This window comes from Mytilus galloprovincialis, chromosome 7 (assembly GCF_965363235.1).
Source record: "Mytilus galloprovincialis chromosome 7, xbMytGall1.hap1.1, whole genome shotgun sequence".
Lineage (NCBI taxonomy): Eukaryota > Metazoa > Mollusca > Bivalvia > Mytilida > Mytilidae > Mytilus > Mytilus galloprovincialis.
Genome location: NC_134844.1, coordinates 95,001,446 through 95,023,461, shown reverse-complemented (window position 1 = coordinate 95,023,461; position 22,016 = coordinate 95,001,446). Strand labels below are relative to the sequence as shown.

At 33.7% G+C, this 22,016-nt stretch overlaps 1 protein-coding gene across 1 annotated transcript in view; it reads left to right on the top strand.

The window, feature by feature from the left end:
* LOC143084330 (uncharacterized) overlaps window positions 1–22,016 on the top strand; it is a 167,661-nt gene that overhangs the window by 27,605 nt on the left and 118,040 nt on the right. The window contains exons 3-4 of the mRNA XM_076260741.1: window positions 10,076–10,210; window positions 19,315–19,527. Of these exons, the coding sequence (XP_076116856.1) occupies window positions 10,076–10,210; window positions 19,315–19,527 (348 nt within the window). The remainder of the gene's footprint in view (window positions 1–10,075; window positions 10,211–19,314; window positions 19,528–22,016) is intronic.

Sequence of the window (22,016 nt, the reverse complement as noted above, 5' to 3'; positions counted from 1 at the left end):
CACAACTTTTTTGAATTTTAGATCCTCAATGCTCTTCAACTTTGTATTTGTTTGGCTTTACAACTATTTTGATATAATTGTCACTGATGAGACTTATGACTTATGTAGACGAAACGCGAATCTGGCGTACTAAATTATAATCATGGTACCTTTGATAACTATTGACACCACTGGGTCGATGCCACTGCTGGTGGACGTTTCGTCCCCGAGGGTATTTATAACCAGCCCAGTAGTCAGCACTTCAGTGTTGACATGAATATCAATTATGTGGTCATTTTTATAAATTTCCTGTTTACAAAACTTTGAATTTTAAAAAAAAAATTAGGAATTTCTTATCACAGGAATAGATTACCTTAGCCGTACTTGGCACAACTTTTTTTTGGAATTTGGATCCTCAATGCTCTTCAACTTTGTATTTGTTTGGCTTTATAACTATTTTGATATGAGCGTCACCGATGAGTCTTATGTAGACGAAACGCGCGTCTGGCGTACTAAATTATAATCCTGGTACCTTTGATAACTATTTACACCACTGGGTCGATGCCACTGCTGGTGGACGTTTCGTCCCCGAGGGTATTACCAACCCAGTAGTCAGCACTTCAGTGTTGACATGCATATCAATTATGTGGTCATTTTAATAAATTTCCTGTTTACAAAACTTTGAATTTTTAGAAAAACTAAGGATTTTCTTATCCCAGGAATAGATTACCTTAGCCGTATTTGGCACAACTTTTTGGAATTTTGGATTCTCAATGCTCTTCAACTTTGAATTTAATTGGCTTTACAACTATTTTGATATGAGCGTCACTGATGAGTCTTATGTAGACGAAACGCGCGTCTGGCGTACTAAATTATAATCCTGGTACCTTTGATAATTATTTACACCACTGGGTCGATGCCACTACTGGTGGACGTTTCGTCCCCGAGGGTATCACCAGCCCAGTACTCGGCACTTCAGTGTTTACATGAATATCAATTATGTGGTCATTTTTATAAATTTCCTGTTTACAAAACTTTGAATTTTTAAACTATCCATGAACAGGTTGTGTGTCAAAATAATTATAAGGACTTGTCACTCGCATTTTATGCTCGACCTGGCCATTATCACGGTAGGTATAGTGTCCGGCTAGGATCGTGGTTTTTCGAGTGATTCGGTCCATTTTTTTCGAGTGTAGTTCGGGCTTTTTCGAGTGATAAAACATGCGATAAGTTCAATTAACGGATATTTCGTACTTCTAGTAGTTTCTAACATTACTACCCATCTTATATTGAAGACTATACATGTTTTGATCAACAAAGAAGCACAATTTCCTTGTATTTAAACCAAAAAAATCAGTGTTTGTTATTGTCCGGGTTTTTTCGAGAGCAACTGTGAAATCGTCCGGGTTTTTAGACAAATGGTCCGGGTTTTTTACAGAAAATTTGAATAACAAAAAAGGTATTCTAGACTTTAAAAATGACTTTTTCTAGTTTTTAACTGTAATTAAGTGAAGGAAAATATCATATATTCCAAATAAATTGTCAAAAAATATTACTTCGTTTATCAAAATGAAGCTTTTTTTTCAATTAAATGCAAATTTTCTGTTCGGAAAGCGTTCTACAACTACGTTCCAGTGTTCATATAGCAATTACTTGTCTTGATCCCTTCAAAACGGTCTTGAGAACACAGTGCAGAGGACTCGTATTCATTTTAACTTCATTTCATGCTACATTTGATTTTACAGTTAATGATATTTCTTGTGGTTAAACCCGGAGATTAAAAAAAGGAGAAGGAAACCTAATAGACAGCAGTGAAGAATCAGAAAAATGCTATGTAATAAAAGATATTCTACAAAAAGAGGCCTGCACCCGTCCCCATATAGAATCCATTAATAAAAATTAAATACACACACATTCCAAGTATTGTTCGTTGTATCAAATGACTTTAATATGTATTCCAACATTGGTAATAACACACCTGGTTTCATTACTTTTTGGTAAAGCGGACGGTGTCGATAAAAGTACTGTCTTATTTGGAACGACAAAGTTTATTTTTGAGTTAATTGGGTCACAATTACCCCTGTCTTCTGTTTGTTTTTTTACCAGGCCCTGGTTTCCTAGACCTCTCATGAAATTAAGAAATTTTCCATGAAACAATCTGAATCCAACTTGCCAAAAATTTCTTGTAATTGTTGTGTACCTCATTTGACAAGTATTTTCAACCGAAAACCACTTAACGACGTCTAGAAACAGCAAAAAGGAAATGTTATTCGTGGGGAACTTGTCCTGTTTCAAAAGTTTAAAGAAACATTCTAGATTTTCTCGTCTATCATCAGAGGTCGGAACATGAGTCAGTAGTGAAGAAATTGCGTTGTCACTATACCTTGAAATCTGTTTAATATGTTGGTTGGTTATCTCTTTTTTATTATTCTCTTCAGAGTTTTGATGTATTTCCAATGTTTCATTTTCAGCTGGCAAAATACATACCATATAATCCTTTGGTCGTAACCAGATAGATTGATCAGGAACGACATTGTAATGTTTTGATAGATATCCATATTGTCCATTTCTTAATCACTTTTCTCTTATTGAAAGGAAGTTCTCATGGTGTTTTATTGCTGTATGACCAATTATGAGATATGCGTAATCAGACTCCTCCTCGCAGTAATATAGCATTTAAACATTCTCCCATTCTACTATTTAGTCAGACGTCAGTCGCTACCCTGATATACCCTATCTTTTGTTTTATTTTTCGGGTAATTAATGACTGATAGCGTTTGACATCTTTAGCCGAACAGAATTATCATTTTTACATAATTTAATTGATTGTATGCTGGTTCATATTCTGGACGCCAGTCTTTGCTCCTTTCTAATAAAAAATAAAATTAAAAAAAAAAGGACATCGGACTCGGACTTCTCTTGAACTGACTTTTAATGTGCGTATTGTTATGCGTTTACTTTTCTACATTGGCTAGAGGTATAGGGGGAGGGTTGAGATCTCATTAACATGTTTAACCCCGCCGCATTTTTTGAGCCTGTCCCAAGTCAGGAGCCTCTGGCCTTTGTTAGTCTTGTTTTATTTTTACTTTTAGTTTCTTGTGTATAATTTGGAGTTTATTATGACGTCCATTATCGCTGAACTAGTATATATATTTATTTAGGGGCCAGCTGAAGGACGCCTCCGGGTGCGGGAATTTCTCGCTGCATTGAAGACCTATTGTTCACCTTCTGTTGTTGTCTGTTCTGTGGTCGGGTTGTTGTCTCTTTGACACATTCCCCATTTCTATTCTCAATTTTATTATCGCTTTCCATTTTTCTAAAACAATAAAATAAAGTATACAAGACACGAGACAGATAGTTAATAAAATATTTAGGATGCATACTCTTTTAAAAACAAACATATATGTCTCACCTCACACAATATATGTGTGTACGTCTCAATCTGATTTTTATATGCTTACATTAGACTGTTGACACCACGAATATATACTGTACATGCAATTTATAAGATATGAGAAACAACAATTTTTGTATATACAAATGAACGATACTTGTTTATAAAATGTGTGTGTTAATACACCATGTGCCTTGAAAGTACTTGATTTGACATTTTTATCTATAGTTTTTAAACGTAAATACACCAACACATAACATTTTTCGCTATAAGAAATGTGAATAATCACTCGATAAAAAACGGACGCACTCGAAAAAGTCCGGACTGCTCTCGAAAAAGCCCGGACATAACAAAATGAATTTAGTCTCAAAATGTCGTTTTCAATGCAATAAGAATAGTTTTTGTAAAGTGTCTGTATATCTAAGGATATATAGATTCCATGTATGTATTTCCTTCGACATTTACATTGGTATGTGTATAAAAATGGGTTTATTCTGTATTTTTGAATAAAAGCATTGTAAGGCTAAATTTAACTTTTAAACGAAAAACAATGTCAGAATGATGATAACTTTTTATCTAAAATACTAACATACCTTGTATAACCTTGTATATTAACCTCAAGCTTGTATATCAGTTCTTGTCAGAAAGGAAGTCTGTTTGTTTACATTTTTGATCACAATCACTCTAACAAAGTGGTAACACTCGAAAAAGCCCGAACAAATCACTCGAAAAACCACGATCCTAGCCGGACACTATACCTACCGTGATTATTGGCATTAACAGCCAGTGCACGAACTCGCACCAACTCGCACGAACGCCAAATTTAGTTAGAGGAGTGATATTCCGACGCGTTTTTTTAATTCTTGGTCACTCATGTTTAGAAAGAAATGGGAGAAATCCTAACAATTACCGACTAATCACAAACGTTGTTGCAAATTTGACCTTGTAACGTCGAAGAATTTCCCATAATGCAATTATTGCATATAAATAAAAAAAACTACTATACCAATTGAATAAAAAATATTGCATAAATATGACAAGTTATACCAATTGAATAAAAAATATTGCAATTGAATGACAAATTATATCATTTGAATAAAAAATATCGCATTTGAATGACAAATTATACCATTTGAATAAAAAATATTGCATTTAAATGAAAAAATATACCATTCAAATAAAAAAATATTGCATTTAAATGAAGAAATATACCAATTAAATAAAAAATATTGCATTTAAATGAAAAATATCAAATTTATGCAACCAATACCATGCCATAGTTCAGAGGCTTAAAACTTTCAAAAATAGTGTAAACCCGCAGGGTTACAACTACTGATCGTGTTTATTATTGAAATCCACTGAGGGAACGACTTTTTCCGGTTGCAGAACCAGTTGAAGCCAAAAATTGGGAAAAATCGAGAAATTTCGGATTTTTGGTGCAAATGACCTTCTTTCGACTGCTGTACCAAGATCAGTTTGACTCTGACCTAATCTTTACTGTGTGTTCACTAGGGTCCACTCTACATGCATATTACAGCAAGATACATATCTATCAGCATCCCTAGGTCTTACTGGTCAAGAAAAAGGACGAAAAATCGTCAAAATTGACGCTTTTGCAGTTGATGAGCAATTTTGGGGCAAATTCCCGCCCACACACCCCCCGCCTCCTCGCCCCAAACATCCCACCCGTGATCCCTATCTTTGATTTAAAGGAATCAATATGCATCAGCAGCAGGGTAAAGCGCATTTGCATGTTATTTGCATATTTTTGCAAATAAACGAAAATTATACATTTTCTGAAAACAATTCAGCATGGTAAGAGTTAAGATAAAAAAAATCGTTAAAGATTATCAATACTTCGTTAACATCATAACTTATACATGTAATAAGCTGAATTCCATGACGATATACCAATAAAGTTTCGAATTTAAAGGTGGGCTGGATGATTTTTTTTTTTAGAATAGATTATAAAAGCAATAAAAATAAAAAAAGAGAAAAAACCTGGTTTTATAGCTAGCTAAATCTCTCAAAAATACAAAATTGAAGACCCCTTTTTAGGCCATGGGTATTCAAAAAACTTTTCAAATACTACTATAATTAAAGTCAAACTCGCGGATTGGATGGTACACCTCATTCCACTTGTCTGTCCGTCGGTCTGTCTGTTTGTCCTTCCGTCTGTCCGTCCGAAATTATTGTTGCATATTATTTCGTTTCTATATCATGGGAAAGCTTGATTTATTTACAAGTTGTAATTAGCTTTGAACTAACTTTTAATAACTGTGAGTACTCTCAGATCTGTATTGGGTGTCTTGTCTTTTCTTTGCAGCCTTTACGAAATTTCATTTATATGACAGGCCGAAAATAAGATTTTAACAAAATTTCTTTAAAACTTATTTTTCTTGTGGGCCTCGGTTTCTGGAAAATTGCACTGACCCGTCAACATTTTACAGATAATTGCTTGAATAAGTATTCTAATTAATTGGGTAACGTATACATTATGAATGCACGTGTGATACCAAGAATCAACAGATAGAAATAAATTTAGAAACATTCAAAATCTGAGACGTTCATTTTCACTTTGTCATTAAATATTAAAAAAACCCGCACTTTAATGCATCCCTTTCAGAAGCCGTAATGCTAAGTAAACAAATATCTTCATTTGAGTACATTAAAACCCTTTCATCCCCAACAAGGCATCGTTTTTTTCGGTATTTTAAAAATAAGTTTCACAACAATATAACAGGGCGTATGAACTAGAAAATTAACCCATTCATAAAGCGCATAGGGCCCGGTCCCCCTGCCCCTCCTAAATCCGCCTCTGAGTTTCTATGCATCGTTTTGTGCATAGGAAAAATACAATTGAAACGGCGGGTAAAAATTAATGGAAGCCTCCGATGAGCAACGTTGGTACAACAGCCGTTTATTTCAATGTTTTACGTTAACGTTTGAACAAGTGTCTTTTCCGGTGAAAATCACAAACATTTATTCCGTGACCTCATTTGCTATCATTTGCATATTACTGCGGATATGAAGGGGGCATTTAATTCAACATTTCATTGAAAGTTGTCGGTTTCTGATTCGGATGCTCTTAGCTTTTCTTTGCTTCATTATTTCTTCCTTTTGCCTGCAAACGGCCACGGAAAACATTTTATTCAGTCCAAAAATGAGACCGCATGTAAATCACCATTTGTTTTATTCATTTTTTTATTCTATCCTATAAATAAATTGACCTTTGACGACGGCCGTCAGTTGACCAATAAAAATTGGGATTCCGTTTCTTACGTCGTAATATCATGTGATATGCCATGTGCTTAAGAAAAAGAAATGTGTACATTTAGAAAACTATGCACACAAAATATATTTGAAAAGACTGATAATTAATTTTTGGTGAATGGGACAAGGTATATAATGCTTCTTATTGTATTTCTTCAAATAGTTAGGAACATTCAAGTCTTTGGACTGGCATTTTCAAATATGCAGATCACAAGTAAAGTTACAGGCTACTTCAAAATAAATACACTAGCTAAAATAAATACACATATATATGTCCAGTCCTGTAACTTGGTTATATCATAGAAGTATTATATTAACTTTCATCTTCTTTCCATGATCATATGTTGGAGTAAAATGGATTAGGAGTTGAAAAGATTGCTAATTAAAATAAGATTGTGGGCATACATATGCATTATCACAATTTTAATGTAAATGGAAAGGAACATTTTCAATCTCTGTTTTATGTATGTTTAACATTTAAAACAAAAATATTTAAAGGAAAGAACTTGCATGACTTATTGATATCTTAGTAATTTTTTTTATGGAAAGCTTCAGGAAAAGCAATACATTTTCTGAAGTTATATACCAAATAAAACCCATATGCCCTAGTTAATCTTGGCCTAAAAACTTTACATATAACATTTAAGGGTACTGTGGATTCATTATTATTCGTTGGATACCAATTTTCATGGATTTCGTGGGCACAGTCAAACCACGAAATTCAATATTCAACGAATGATAATTTTCTATAGGTTTGAATGCAGACTTTAGCAAAACCACGAAATTAAATATCCACGAATATGCAAGTTTTTCTAAATCCACGAAAATTGGTACCAACGAAAATAAATGAATCCACAGTATACTAAATACATCAAATGGAGTAATGTGACTAATATATATACTTCTTTACTTTTGAACCTTTTCACTTTCAAACCATGTAAATTAGTATTATAAGTGACATGTGATAAAACAAAAAGAAAAATATACAATGCAAAAAGAAATATGAAACTTTGAGACAACCCAGAATATACCAGATTCTAATATTTTCCAAAATTGGTCAACAAATAATCTGTTTTAAGGTAGTTCAGGGGTATAGAAAAAAAAAATGACAAAATTTTCTTATACTTTGTGAACTTAAACTTTGTAGCATTGTAATTGAAAAAATGCAAAAAAAATTGGGGGTCAACGGCCATTCAAGAGATTTTTTTTACCTCTGAAAATGAGTGCAAATAGGCTTATTTATTAATGGATATATAGGGGAAATGTATCTTGATATCAATATCTTTAACGGGAAGCTTAATACCAAAATTTATGATAAAAGAGATGATTTTTCACTTCCTTTTGTTAATTATTCATTATTAGATGATGACGTTCCCTTGTCTCCATCTTATGGTGTTTATATATCTCAACTTGTTCGATTCCCTCGTGTATGTAACAACGTATTTGATTTTTACGAATGAAATCTCTGTATTACTGAAAAATTATTACACCAGGGTTTTCGATATCACAAACTAGTCAAAACATTTACTAAATTTTATCATCAGTACAAGGACATCCTTCGTAAATATAAATCAACATGCAGACTTCTTACACGTTCAAGTATTTCACATCCAATCCTTTATGGTAATATTCTAAACAAAGCACAAAAATGTCGACATTCACGTCAAAAGCTAACCAAACCTTCAAACAGACTTATTCAGAAGGGATATAGTGACGATACTGTTGTCAGGTTATTAAAGATGGCATATTTTGGTATTAATATTGATTCACTCATAGGGTCTTTGCTTCGGAAATAAACACATTTATTATAAAACCAGTTGTTGGCATGATATGGGTTATGTTCTTCTCATATATTTTATGATGGTATGATACTAAACCCCTAACGGGAGGGATTGTGCTTGATTTTATTATGATGAAGACATAATTTTTCAATCAGTTTAACTGAGGTCTGGAGCTGGCATGTCAGTAACTGCCAGTAGTCCTTTGTTAATTTTTGTATCATTATAATTTTGCTTAGTTTATTTTGTTACATATTCTGACATCGGACTCGGACTTCTTTTAAACTGAGTTTTACTGTGCGTATACCTGGCTGTGTGTTTGTTTATTCTTCATTGACTAGAGGTATAGGGGGAGGGTTGAGATCTCACAAAACATGTTTAACCCCGCCGTATTTTTGCGCCTGTCCCAAGTCAGGAGCCTCTGGCCTTTCTTAGTCTTGTATGTTATTTTAATTTTAGTTAATTAATATTTTTTGGATTAAAGTGTGACGTCCATTTTCATTGAACTAGTACATATTTTTGTTTAGGGGCCAGCTGAAGCCCACCTCCGGGTGCGGTATTTTCTCGCTGTGTTGAAGACCCATTGGTGGCTTTCTGCTGTTTTCTCCTCTTTGGTCGGGTTGTTGTCTCTTTGACACATTCCCCATTTCTATTCTCAATTTTATTTGCTATAAAATATTGCACAAAGGGGAGTAAATATGTCACATATTTCCCCAAAATTTGGCTAAAAGTAGAATTTCAATCCCTTGGAGTGATAGCTTTTCTGAAACTGGTTACTTTTATCTATCAAGAGATCAAATAAAAATCATGTCTTTCGTTTCATTTTTTGTAAAATTGCGTCAAAAAGTTCATGTGAAAAAAAAATGTTCTGGAAAGATTAAAAAAAATTCTGGACATATGGCCGGTCTGGCTATGAAAATAGGACAATCAAACAGAAAATAGCCCATAAATCATCTAAAAAATAATCTTGATGTTCCTATGAACCCACTTTGAAGGCTAAAGTAGTCATTAGCTGTCTAAAAATGAATTTTATTGCACAATAACTTTCATATTTTAAAAAAATCAGCCAGGGCCAAAATGCGAAACTATACAGTCCTAACTGCGTATTGCTACCTAACAAAAACTTTGTTGTTATTGTTAAGTTGCAGCGTAATCTTAGTCGGTGCCATGATTTTATTCAACCAACATCCAAAAAATGTCCTTTAACCAAAAATGTGTCAATTTTTTTACTGTATCACTAGACACAACAATTTTCTGGATAAGGGTTGTGACCAAAGTTATTAATGCTCAAAACTGTTATATGAATTATGAAAAGTATGACCAAAACTGACATTACAACATAAATAATTTTTATAAATAAGTTATAGATCATAGCTTCATAATTCAGAATGTGATATACCAAAAAAATAATAAGTTGTTCTGCATAAATTACTTCTTTTATCACAACTATTTCTTCCCAAAACCGCAGTATTTTACGCAAATTAAAAAAAAAATTGATGATCTATGCGGGCCTATTTCTATCCTTCGTGAAACTTCTTCTTTGCATGTTTTTTTACAGCGTAGATGCCTGAACTTTTTTAAATTTGTATAAAATGAAAAGCCAATTAATTTTAAAACTAAATGCAAATTGTATTTTTATTGTTTTTTGTAGGTTTGGCGATGTTTGGAGAGCGATGTCAATATAGTATATGTTCTTCTCCTTTTGTTTGTAATAATGCACTTTGTAGTTGTCCAAATCAGGAATCCCATTATTTTGATCTAAGAGGACAACGTTGTAAACTAAGAGGTAAGTTGATAAGGCCATTATGAAAATATTCCCGTACCTCAACCCCTCCCCCGATTTATTTCAGAAGCACCCTAACATTTTTTCATTCTGGCTTTTCCACTTTCAGTTTGATAGAAGTTTTCACAAATAATAATAAAAAGGTAAAAAAAAAAAAAAAAAAAAAGAAAAGAAAACCTTGATTTTCGCTACCCAAAGGTTACGATCCGGATCATTAATCTAAACCATTTGCAGTTTAGGAAGTACACCACTAATTCATGGCCTCTTTGCATTCTATGTTAAATTCCTCAATTTCAAGCAGGCACAGCTCTTTTGTTTTCAGTTCAAATAAAGTGGCAATCATTGCATGCCAAAAAAAAAAGTAAAACCACAAAAATACTGAACTCCGAGGAAAATTCAATCGGAAAGTCCCTAATCACATGGCAAAATCAAATGACAAAACACATCAAAAACGAATGGACAACAACTGTCAAAGCTACACCTTATAGTGTCTTGTACCGTAAACATCAACACACCTTCAATTGCATATAAGAGAGAACAGGTTGCTGGAATTTCGGATGTACCAAAAACAGGTACTTCAGTGTAAAATATGGCCGCGTCCAGTGTTCTCATATTTTTGAGTGAAGACTTATCAATCAACAAACCTCGGGTGACTCCGCTTCTATCAATGTTAGATGGAGGTACTGAATCAGCTGAGTTGTGACGAATGAAGACTTATGGCACAATATGCATGTCGCATAAGCGACTTACCAACCCTGATCTTGAAATCATATGCGCGTTTATGTTTAAATCCCGCGACAATTAACGATATCATACGTGACAGCGGGTCATCCGATTTACCCTAATATTTGGCAACTCAATAATAAACCAATCGAACAGATAATACACATCACTATCTCTTGGTGTGTGCCTATTTTTTAGTATACGAATATGGATAGTAAACTGCACATTGCTAGAAAAAAAAGGAAATATTGATACCATCGTCAAAAAAGTTAATAAAATAATACAAATAGATAGGAAATACTAAAAATAAAAACAACATTGATTAAATCATCGGTCTAAACTTAGGGTCTAACACTCCTGTCCTGTCCATTTCTTGGAATATGTCGCGTAAGTTAAATGTTGAATAAGGTTTTTTTTGCGCTCCTTATAATGATTATAAGTCTTTAATGTAATGAAAAGCAAACGAATACGACTGTTACAGAAAGAGAGTAATTTACTGAAACTGCTTTACGAGTTGATTAAAAGGATAAACGAAACTTTTAATCCTCATAACGTTTATCAATTGTTATTAAATACTAAGTAACTACATGCTAACCTTCGATGAAAATTTGAAGAAAAAAAGAAGAAAAAAAAGAAAAGATATATTCGTCTTTTGGTTTACATCAATGATATGTTTATCTATTTAAAGGTTAAGTAGAAACTCAGATCCATCAAAGACAACTCGAAGTACAGAAGTTAATCTTACTTAACGATCTTGCTGATAGCTTAAGTTACACAAAACTAAAGTATTTTATCAGATTAAATTAAAAAGCTCAAGACATCGAAATTCATTTAAATTCCTTTTTTTTTATTTTGCTGTTTCCGAATGAAATTAACTCGCATAAATTGTTACTGTGATGATAAACGATGATTTTGTTGTCTTCGAAAAAAAAATTATTTCATAATGTCAACAGGTAATTCCAGTAGCTGTTTTCTGTACGGGAATCAAAATTTTTAGACAAAAAATATTCTTATTGTGACAAAATGATATATATCATAAATAGTTCTTAATTAAAGGTTTAACTTATATTATGTTTCAATAGTCTGAATAAAAGGAGATGTCACTTCAATGAGACAGTAACCCAGCAATAGACAAACCTAAAAGACATCTAGAAATCGATAAACGCCTGGGTTTTTACAATAGTTGTAGCAGGATTCTGACTGTAGCTGTATGCAGAACAACACCAACTTGTAGGCAAAGAATGAAGAAATACTCCCTAACACAACAAACAAACGAAAACGAAAACAAGAACAAAAACTTATGGAAATCAAGTAAAAAAGATAACATCAACACTTCCTGAAATCGGTGGAATTAAATTTGCTTGTTGGTTGTTTATATATGTTACAGGCATTTTCTAAATTTAGGCATTTTGTAAAATTTTTGACTGAATTTTCAGGCAATTTACAAAATGCATAAATTTGACAGGCATTATATAAAATGACTAAACATACTTAGTCATTTTGTAAAATGACTGGAATTTTGAAACACAATTCAACCAATTGCCTATTCAGTTTCAGTTTCAGTTAATTTGTAAATAAATAACATCAGTGAGATATGACCAAAAACACAATATCGTGCAAAGTAAATACCTAATGGTACGGTAAAATTAAGTTTATTCTTTAATTACCAGCTAGGAAAGTTTGTATGTCTGTATTAGGTTCTTTTTATTTAAAATACGTTTGTACTAACTTTGTATTTCAGATAGTAATTTTATGATAATCTTGTCATTGTGAACGAAGGACAAATTGACCTTACAATGAAACAAAATATACAAACAAATATTTAGACAATCTAGAAATACATGTGTGGGAAAACATACAGCGTTTTGTATTTTATTTTCAAAATCACTGTTGTAAAATCTTTTCAAACAAAATCTGTTACGTCAATGAAACAGCAACCCAACCACAATGCGTAGCAACTAAGAATAAACAAAGACAATATTCCCGACAGAGTACTTTTGATGTTTCGAGAAAAGAGGGGCACTTATCTCCAACTTTTCTTTCTCGATTAGTCGAATAACAAATTAGGTCACGAGTCTATTCATGGTTTCAATCATATTTTACATACTGCTATTAGACTTAAAAACAACCGTTGATGCTGTAAATTCTTCTAACATTCAATGATATCTGTATATGATACAGATTGTAATTTATAATATTTTTTAATGAAGCAATCAAGATTTTATTGTTCAAAATTTAAGCAGCAGGATGTTTGATCTCAGGATTCCGAGTTTACATATTCTGAATGTGGCAGCCTATTAGTAATGACCACCATTCTAGCTAAACGTTCGAGTCTGACATTATTTTACAACGATGATACAAAGATACATATCTAATAACGATCTGCAGAGACGAAAACGACCAATGTTTTCAAATAAAGCACCACTTTTATCCGTTAATGCCAAACAACCAATGGAAAGACACCAAGTAGACCTTGTGGACATGCGTAAGCTCATAGTAGAGAAAGACGCTGTTTCGTATAAATCTATTGTCAACAATGGATGTGTTCAAAAGATATTTTTGGTTGCGACCATTGTCTGATAAGAGCTCGGAGAAAGTTGCTGCTAAGCTACTTGGAGATATACGCGGAATTTGGAAACCCTATAATATTACAAAGTGACCAAGGTTCAGAGTTCAAAGGTGTTGTTACACGCCTCTGCAAAGATATGAACATCAAATTGATATACAGTTCAAGTTGCCATCCGCAAAGTAAGGGGAAAATAGAAAGATCTCATGGGACCTGGAAAGACAAATTCGTTTTGATCTTAAAAATTTAAAATTCGGAGGCATTTGCGAATGGTTGACAAATCTTCCCAATTCACAAAGTATTTACAATAACGCAGTTCACTCATCTTTGGGAATAACTCCTTATGAATGTTTATTAGGAATCAAACCAACTTCTGTAACACAAAAATGTAATTTCACAAATACAAACATAGAAGACATAAAAATAGAATTTGCAAACGAGTCAAATATGACATTCAAACCGAGTAAAGACTCAGCAGAAAGAATAAGGCAAATTGAAAAAGTAAGAAGTCAGGCATTTAACATTTAAAAAAAAAGCCAGCGCAAATATACAGAAACATGGTTTGGCAAAATTTCCACCATCAGAATATAGTATTGGCAATGAAGTATATGTTAAATTTATAGGCAAAGACAAAAGAGTGTATAGAGGAGGGGCATCGATTGCAGCGCCACGAGTCTTAGACGGAATAGTCATTGCAACAAAAAAAGATCTCAATAAATATATGGTTAAGTTGGAGAAAACGATTTCCAGTGATTGGTTTAGGGTTATTATGATCACTTCTAGAATAGCAAGTAAAGAAAGAGAAAAATAACGGACAGCAAAAGAAAACGCTAAACAAGAAAACAAAATTTGCAGGGCGAAAACTAACGAGTTTTGGAAATCCTTCAGTAGTTAAATGATAAATTACCGAAAGTAGAGTAATGACAACGTCACACAAGGAAGCCTTGCATGATAAAATGATCGGACTTCAACAAAATGCAGCGAAAGATGATCTTCCTGTCGACAGAGATATACCATCGGATGGTAACTATGTTTCATGCGCTGTACTTGCAACTACCACTAGAAGGGGTCGACATTTCTTATACATTACAAGATTACGTCATATGATAGTTGACTTTTTACGTAATAACCCTGTCCTTGATTTTTCTGAAGGAACTTGATTTTCGTGATTTTATGGTCGATGTAGACCGGCATAGTTATTTGGAAAGGATGGAACGTGATTGATGGAGAATGGGGCGATACTACCGTGCTTGTTGCTGCAGCATGTCTGTTCCGCGTTCCAATTTTAATATTATCAAGTTTACCAAACTCTCAACTAATAAGAATAATACCAGAATAAAAAGAGATGTTGCACTGGGGCAGACTTTATGCTTAGGTCATATAGCTGGATATCATTATTTAAGTTTGATACCCGATCAAGCACAATCCATTGGGAACATGTTAATTGAGCAGACCATACTCTTTTGTGCGAAGTATGCGGAACCTTTACTTGTAATACGTGTAATTGCTTGAATAACACAAATGAAATGTTATGCCATCGTTGTGGAATAATCCACACCAAAAATCAATATTTAATCAATTCCTCTGAAGATATTAAGCAAATTAACTTCAATAAAGACCACGATCAAAAGCCTGATTTTGATCTGGACTCAAATACCACCCTTGGCAGTATGCTAGAAGAAAACTTTGAAGCCGATGATGACAATGAAATAAGCGTTGGTAAGCCACATAAAGGACCATATGAATCAACGGATACGCTTCCTGAAAATGATAATCTTTTGTCAAATGACCACAACTTCGATATGATTTACAAGTGGCTCCAGCATAAGTTATTTGAATTTGAAGATCAATCATTCGGCAATGGAATTCTACTGTCAAGAGATGAACGGTCAATGATGTTTTATCACTTTTTGAAATTACATGGATTTGTTTTACCATTTAAACAAGAGATTGACGAAGAATTCATACTAGTAAACCACCCGTTTAGGGTCTTATATGCCGACTTTCGGTCATATATGGCAATAATCTCCAGTGGACTATGTTGTATACCTCACCAATGATGTTCGTCGATGGGTTTCGTTGTTCAATCACACATTTATGTCTAATAGCAATTCTATAATGACTTTGAATGAAGACAGTAATTATGATCTTGTTCAATATCCACGCAGGATAAGAAATCCGGACCAAGACGACGACTAAAATTCAGATGAAGCAGAGGAATAGATTTTGTATATTGGAATCATACTGTCCACACGAAAGTAAAGAATATTGGGTATCTATCAATGACACAAAATCAGAATGTGAACAGGAATAGCGCTTTTATTGTTGTTCTTCATCTCAAAGTCACAGTGAGGTTTCAACAAGTAGCAAAAAAAAAAAAAAGAAAAGAAAAAAAAAAAGAGCGTATACATATTTTCTCTTTATAAAATATTTCCTGGACAAGGATACCGACATATTAAGTAGAAATGCTAGCTAAATTTTTCAGATCAATTTCGATAAAGGAATAAACAAAACAAAACAGTATAGCATTGTTTAATCTCCCCCGCCCCCTTGTTATTTCTGTTGTATGTTAACCAGTCTTGCAAACCTACTCGGGCATACAGGAACATCCTGTTTGCTCAACTGTCCGTTTGAATCATTCAAAATATATTTTGAGTATGATGTGAGCAGTTTGTATAGAACGTAAGAAACAAAATTGTTTCATTTTGGAAAGAAAGGAGAGGCAACTGAAGGAATTTACTAACCCTTGCAACACATATTTTCCCTTCATAACATTTTTTTCCGGGATAAGGGTAAGCCATTAAAAGTAAAATTGCGAGCTAAATTTTTCAGACCAACTTACACTGTAAAATGACGCTTAGAATTTAACTGTAAGTGTTACATGTTTAGGTCTAAACATGTTTAGGATTGTGTTTAAATTCTATACAGATGGCTCCCTAAACGTGTTTTTGATCATTACATGTTTATATTTTAAACATGTAATGCCTATCTATTGTGTTTAGGTCTTAAACGTGTAATGTCTATTGTTCTTAGGATTTTTACCCATGATTCATCTACCTTGAACAGGTGGCGCTGCTAATAATTAATATTTGAAATCAAACAGAGGAAAAAATGAGGTTCTGTTGGCATATATTGATGCCGATACCAATGTGACAGAGTTATACAATATAAGTCGTCATAATCATTTACTTTTGATGAGGAGTGAGTCCAAAATCCTCTAGGAAATTTCAATGGGTTTATGTTTTGAAACACTAGAAAATGTTAAGTGCAAACGGAGACAATTCATCACAAACAGACTCCAAATGATTATCAAAAGGGACACCTGAAATCAAAACAATATCTACCTAAGCGCGAAAATTCCTAAACAATAAAAATCTAAGTCCCTAAATCCCTAGGCACATAAATTTAGTCATTATGGGGCTGATATTGATGGGTCTATTTTTTTTTAAGTATCCTATCTGGTCCTGGAGATTAATCAACCTTCAGACCCCTCAGTATCTTAAATACACCTTCCTTTTTTTTTTTTCATATGTGGCACTTTACTCGTAGCATCTCTTATCGGTTAAATAGGAACATCACCTTTATTTTATTTTGTAAAAACGCTATTGAAAAATAGTGTTGCTATATTTTCATCCTTTTCTTTGTCATCTTCTGTTTTTCTAGATGTTTCATCACTATGGTCGGTTTAACAGTTCTCTAATTCCTGTTCTTGTTTTTATACCTCTACTTAACATATTAACCCCAAAGTTACGTTATAGTTATACTAATAGTGCTTAGAAACAGGTGACGTAATCGCGTGAAAGAGTTATTTGTATGTCGATAACTTCAAAAATATATATATAGATTCTATCAGTATCGAGTCTGATTCGATATTTCTCCTGTCGAAAAAGTTAAAATTTAAAACGCGAGGCTTGCAGAGCTTTTCGATTATTTCAAATTTATATACCGATATGGAGCTATTTTCTTTCAGAACGATAGGTCATTCTTCTGAAGAATCAACCCGGACGATACCAAGTTACAATGAAATGTACTTCAAGGAAGGCAAAAACTAATAACCTGTGTAAGTCATTATTTTTCCAGATTAAAATGCAAACGACAGTTTGTTAAAACATTTAGTTCATTTGATGTTGCCAACTGGAGTTTTACTATACAATTTCGATCTCTACTAATCTTTTTAGGTTTTTGTCAGAAACAATTCTTTCCTCCGTTTATTATACTGAAATACAACAACAAAAAGTAGAGTTAAATTTTCAAAACAATTAGCCTAAATATTTTTTTAATTCGTCGCTACAATAAAGGGACTATATGCGAGATAAATTCAATAATGCAAAGCTTTTCATAACACTTTAAAAGCAAGCTAACTTGTACCACATGCATGTGTCTAATTATTAAAAAAAAACAAAAAATAAAAGTATTCATTCTTGTTGTTTAACACCGTATTGGAAATTGTACTATGACCTATGGATGGTTAATTCACACCGTATTGGAAATCGTACTATGACCTATGGATGTCTTGTTGATTTACACCGTATTGGAAATCGTTCTATGACCTACATGGATGTGCGTTTTTCGTGTTCAATGTACACTACGATTTTGTGCTCTTCGTAAATTTTACAATTATATATACTCTTTTCTTTTACCCTATCAAATTTATATCAAATATTCTCATTTCTAAAGGTGAACAGTCACGTAATTTAATGGGGAGGGGGTAGTATTATATTTTATCCTGATTCTTATTTAAAAACAAGACTAAAGGATGAAAACAATTAACAATTTTCTGAATATTTCATACAAAATTGTAAAAAAAAATCTCCTTTTCTGTGGTAAAAATGTCATGAACCAAGAGAAAAAAATAATAGCACCATGCTTCAATATAATAAATTACTTACCAAGTGACTTGTATTTTTTTATTCACCGTATTATAACAATTAATTTCCTTCTTGCTTCATGCATTTATTGCAACATTTTAAAATGTAACTTGACAGTGATTACTAACGTTTATATCTAGAGTAATGAGTATCATTTCACCTTATTATTCATTCGTTGGGCGTGGTTATACCTGATCATAATAGAAAAAGAATATCCAACTTTAATTTGATCGGTCAAATGGGATACAATTTCAAGCAAATCACTGCAATTCTGACACCCCTTGGTGTGTTATACGACAAGAAAAAATTCGATGGTGGAATCTGTTTCTCTAATACTGTTTAGACGACATGTAGACAAACTGTATCTTTCCTTTCAATGATCTGCAAAGAGATCATATGTGTTCTTGACGTCATCAGATATGGTTGCCTTTTTTTCATGACTTCACAAAAGGAGATTCAGATGGATGCAAGAAAATTTAAGCAGTATCTTTTACCCTTCCGGCGCACCTGTGATCACCCCATGTTTTTGTTGGGTTTCATGTTGCTCAGTCATTAGTTTTCTATGTTGTGTTTTGTGTACTGTTTGTCTGTTTTTCTTTTTACTCTTATAGTCATGGCGTTGTCCGTTTTTTTTCGACTTATGAGTTGAAATCTTTCGCCTCTATTTAACTTCATAATTGAATTTTGACCAATGAAGAACTGAGATCAAACTAACCTCACGTAACAAAAGGGAAGAGGGAAGAGGGAATTTAATATAATATTCGATCCAAATTTAAATGAAAAAAATAATGATGATGCTAATTATTAGTTATTTAAACCTAAAAGAAAAGTTTATACGAATGCATGATTTATATGTATTTTTTCATTCGTTTGTTTATGGTTGGTTCTGTTGGCCATTGTCCCATACTGACATAAAGGGCTTCACTAAATTAAGTTATGTTGAATTTCAGATTTTGTTAGCATTGCAAAAGGAAAGCCCACCTCAATGTCTGCTCCACCATATATCCAGGATGCGTATTCTTGGAAAGCTAATGATGGAAATTACTGGTCAAAAAATGCAAAATGTGCATACCCACATATAAATACGTTTCCTAGGTGGTGGAAAGTTAATCTACTAGCTTATTACGAGATTCATCGGGTAATCATGTATAGTAACCATCCAGGTAAGTACAAAAGATTTACTTTATTAGAGACATCTATGATATATAATTTACTTAAGGGAGTAGACCTGGGTTTATCAATGTGAGTAAAGAAGGTTTATTAAAAGAGGGGCGAAAGATACCAAAGGGACATTCAAACTCATAAGTCGAAAATTAACTGACAACGCTATTGCTAAAAAAGAAAAAGACCTATCAACTTTATTAGAGACATCTATATGTTATACTTTACTTAAGGGAGTAGACCTGGGTCTATCAATGTAAGTAAAGAAGATTTATTAACATTGTTAAAGACATTATAAGTTATACTTTACCTAAGGGAGTAGACCTGAGCTAAAGGAAACACCTCTTTATTAGAGACATCTATAAGTTATACTTTACTTAAGGGAGTAGATCTGGGTTAAAGGAGACACCTCTTTATTAGAAACATCCATAAGTTATACTTTACTTTAGGAAGTAGACTTAGGTTAATTTAAACGGTTAAAGGAGAACACTCTTTATTAGAGACATCTATAAGTTATACTGAAAGGGTAGACCTGGGTCTATCATTGTAAGTAAAGAAGATGTATTAACTTTATTAGAAACATATATAAGTTGTACTCAGTGGCGGATCCAGAAATTTCCATAAGGGGGGCCCACTGACTGCCTAAGAGGGGGCCTGCTCTAGTCATGCTTCAGTGATTCCCTATATAATCAACAAAATTTATTCTAAAAAAGGTGGGCCCTGGCACCCTGCAATCCCCCACCCCCACCCCACCCCAACCACCCCCCAAATTCGCCTTTGATACTTAACTTAACGGAGTAAACCTAGATTAAGGGGGACAACTCTAGTAGAGTTCCCCAAGGGTGACTGGGGAAAAGAAATATGGTCACTACAGGTCTTCTTCCGACCGGCAGTAAAAACCCTTGCCAAAGTGGGGCGTCCGTTTGGCTGTGCGGGATGTATAAAGTACGCAGCCACGTCCGGTCAGAATTGGGACGCTAAATCCGATGCCTAGTGTGGAGAGAATGTCACGCTCTCTGCACGTAAAGAAACTTTGCATCAACTCTTTGAGGGGTCCGTAGGTGTAACAAGGCAAAATTTCTGTCCCTATCCAATATATCCTCATTTTCCAGTGGCAGTCGAAATTTTCCCGACCTTATCCCGGACGACCTCAATTACAACACCTACCTATTGTATATTTTGTTAATGTGTCCTCGTCCTAAACATGCATGAAATATTTGCCACTGGACGTTAATCAACCAGCAATCAACCAATCTTTAGTAGAGATATCCATAAGTTATAATTTACTTAAAAGGTAGACCTGGGTCTATCAATGTTAGTAAAGGAGATGTATTAACCTTATTAAAGACATTTATAAATTATACTTTACTTAAGGGAGTAGACATGGGTTAAAGGAGGCAACTCTTTATTATACCCCACGCAACAAAGTTGCGGAAGGTATAATGTTTTTGACCCGTCCGTCCGTCCGTCTGTCCGTCTGTCCGTCCTTCTGTCCGTCTGTCAGTCCGTCAGTCCGGTTTCTTGTCATCGCAACTCCTCTCAAACCACACAACAGAATTTCATGAAACCTCTTTAGATAATAAGGACATAATATGTAGATGTGCATATCGACAGGAAATTACGATTCATTATTTCTTGGAGTTACGCCCCTTTGAACTTATTTGCTTCAATATACATTTTTTTGTACTACTGCAACAGTTTGTCATCGCAACTCCTCTGAAACCACACAACAGAATTTCATGAAACTTTGTAGATAATAAGGACATATACTATGTAGATGTGCATATCGACAGGAAATTATGATTCATTTTTTTTTTTCTTAAAGTTATTTTATTTCTCCAGTGACAATGTGTGGACGTGGGGTATGTGAGCGCGCTCACTAAGGTTCTTTAATTAGAGACATCAATAAGCTTTGCTTTACTTACGGGAGTAGATCTTGGTCTATCAATATCAATAAAGATGATATATTAACTTCATTAGAGACATCTATATGTTATACGTTACTTAAGGGAGTAGACCTGGGTTAAAGGAGACAAATCTTTATTAGATACATCTGTAAGTTATACTTTACTTAAAAGGTAGACCTGGGTCTATCAATGTAAGTAGTGAAGTTGTATTAACTTTATTAGAGACATCTATAAGTTATATTTTACTTAATTAACCCTCCCATACCCAACGATGCCTTGAGGCATTGCCCGGCGCGTGCTCAACGATGCCCCAAGGCATCGCCTCCCGCTGGCATGTTTTTTTCGGTATTTTTTGAATTAGTATCTAAACAAAATAACAAGGCGAATGAACGAGAAAATTGACCAAGTCGCTGAGCGTATTATGAAATTTGTTTATATGCTTCGTTTAATGCAATCGTACGGTTTAAAATAAGAAAAATACAGTTGACATATCGTTCAATGTGGTGGAAAATTAATGGCTTTCTCCGTGGAGCAACGTGGGTTCAACAGTGGAGATGCCTGGCCTATATGATTACAGGGAATAT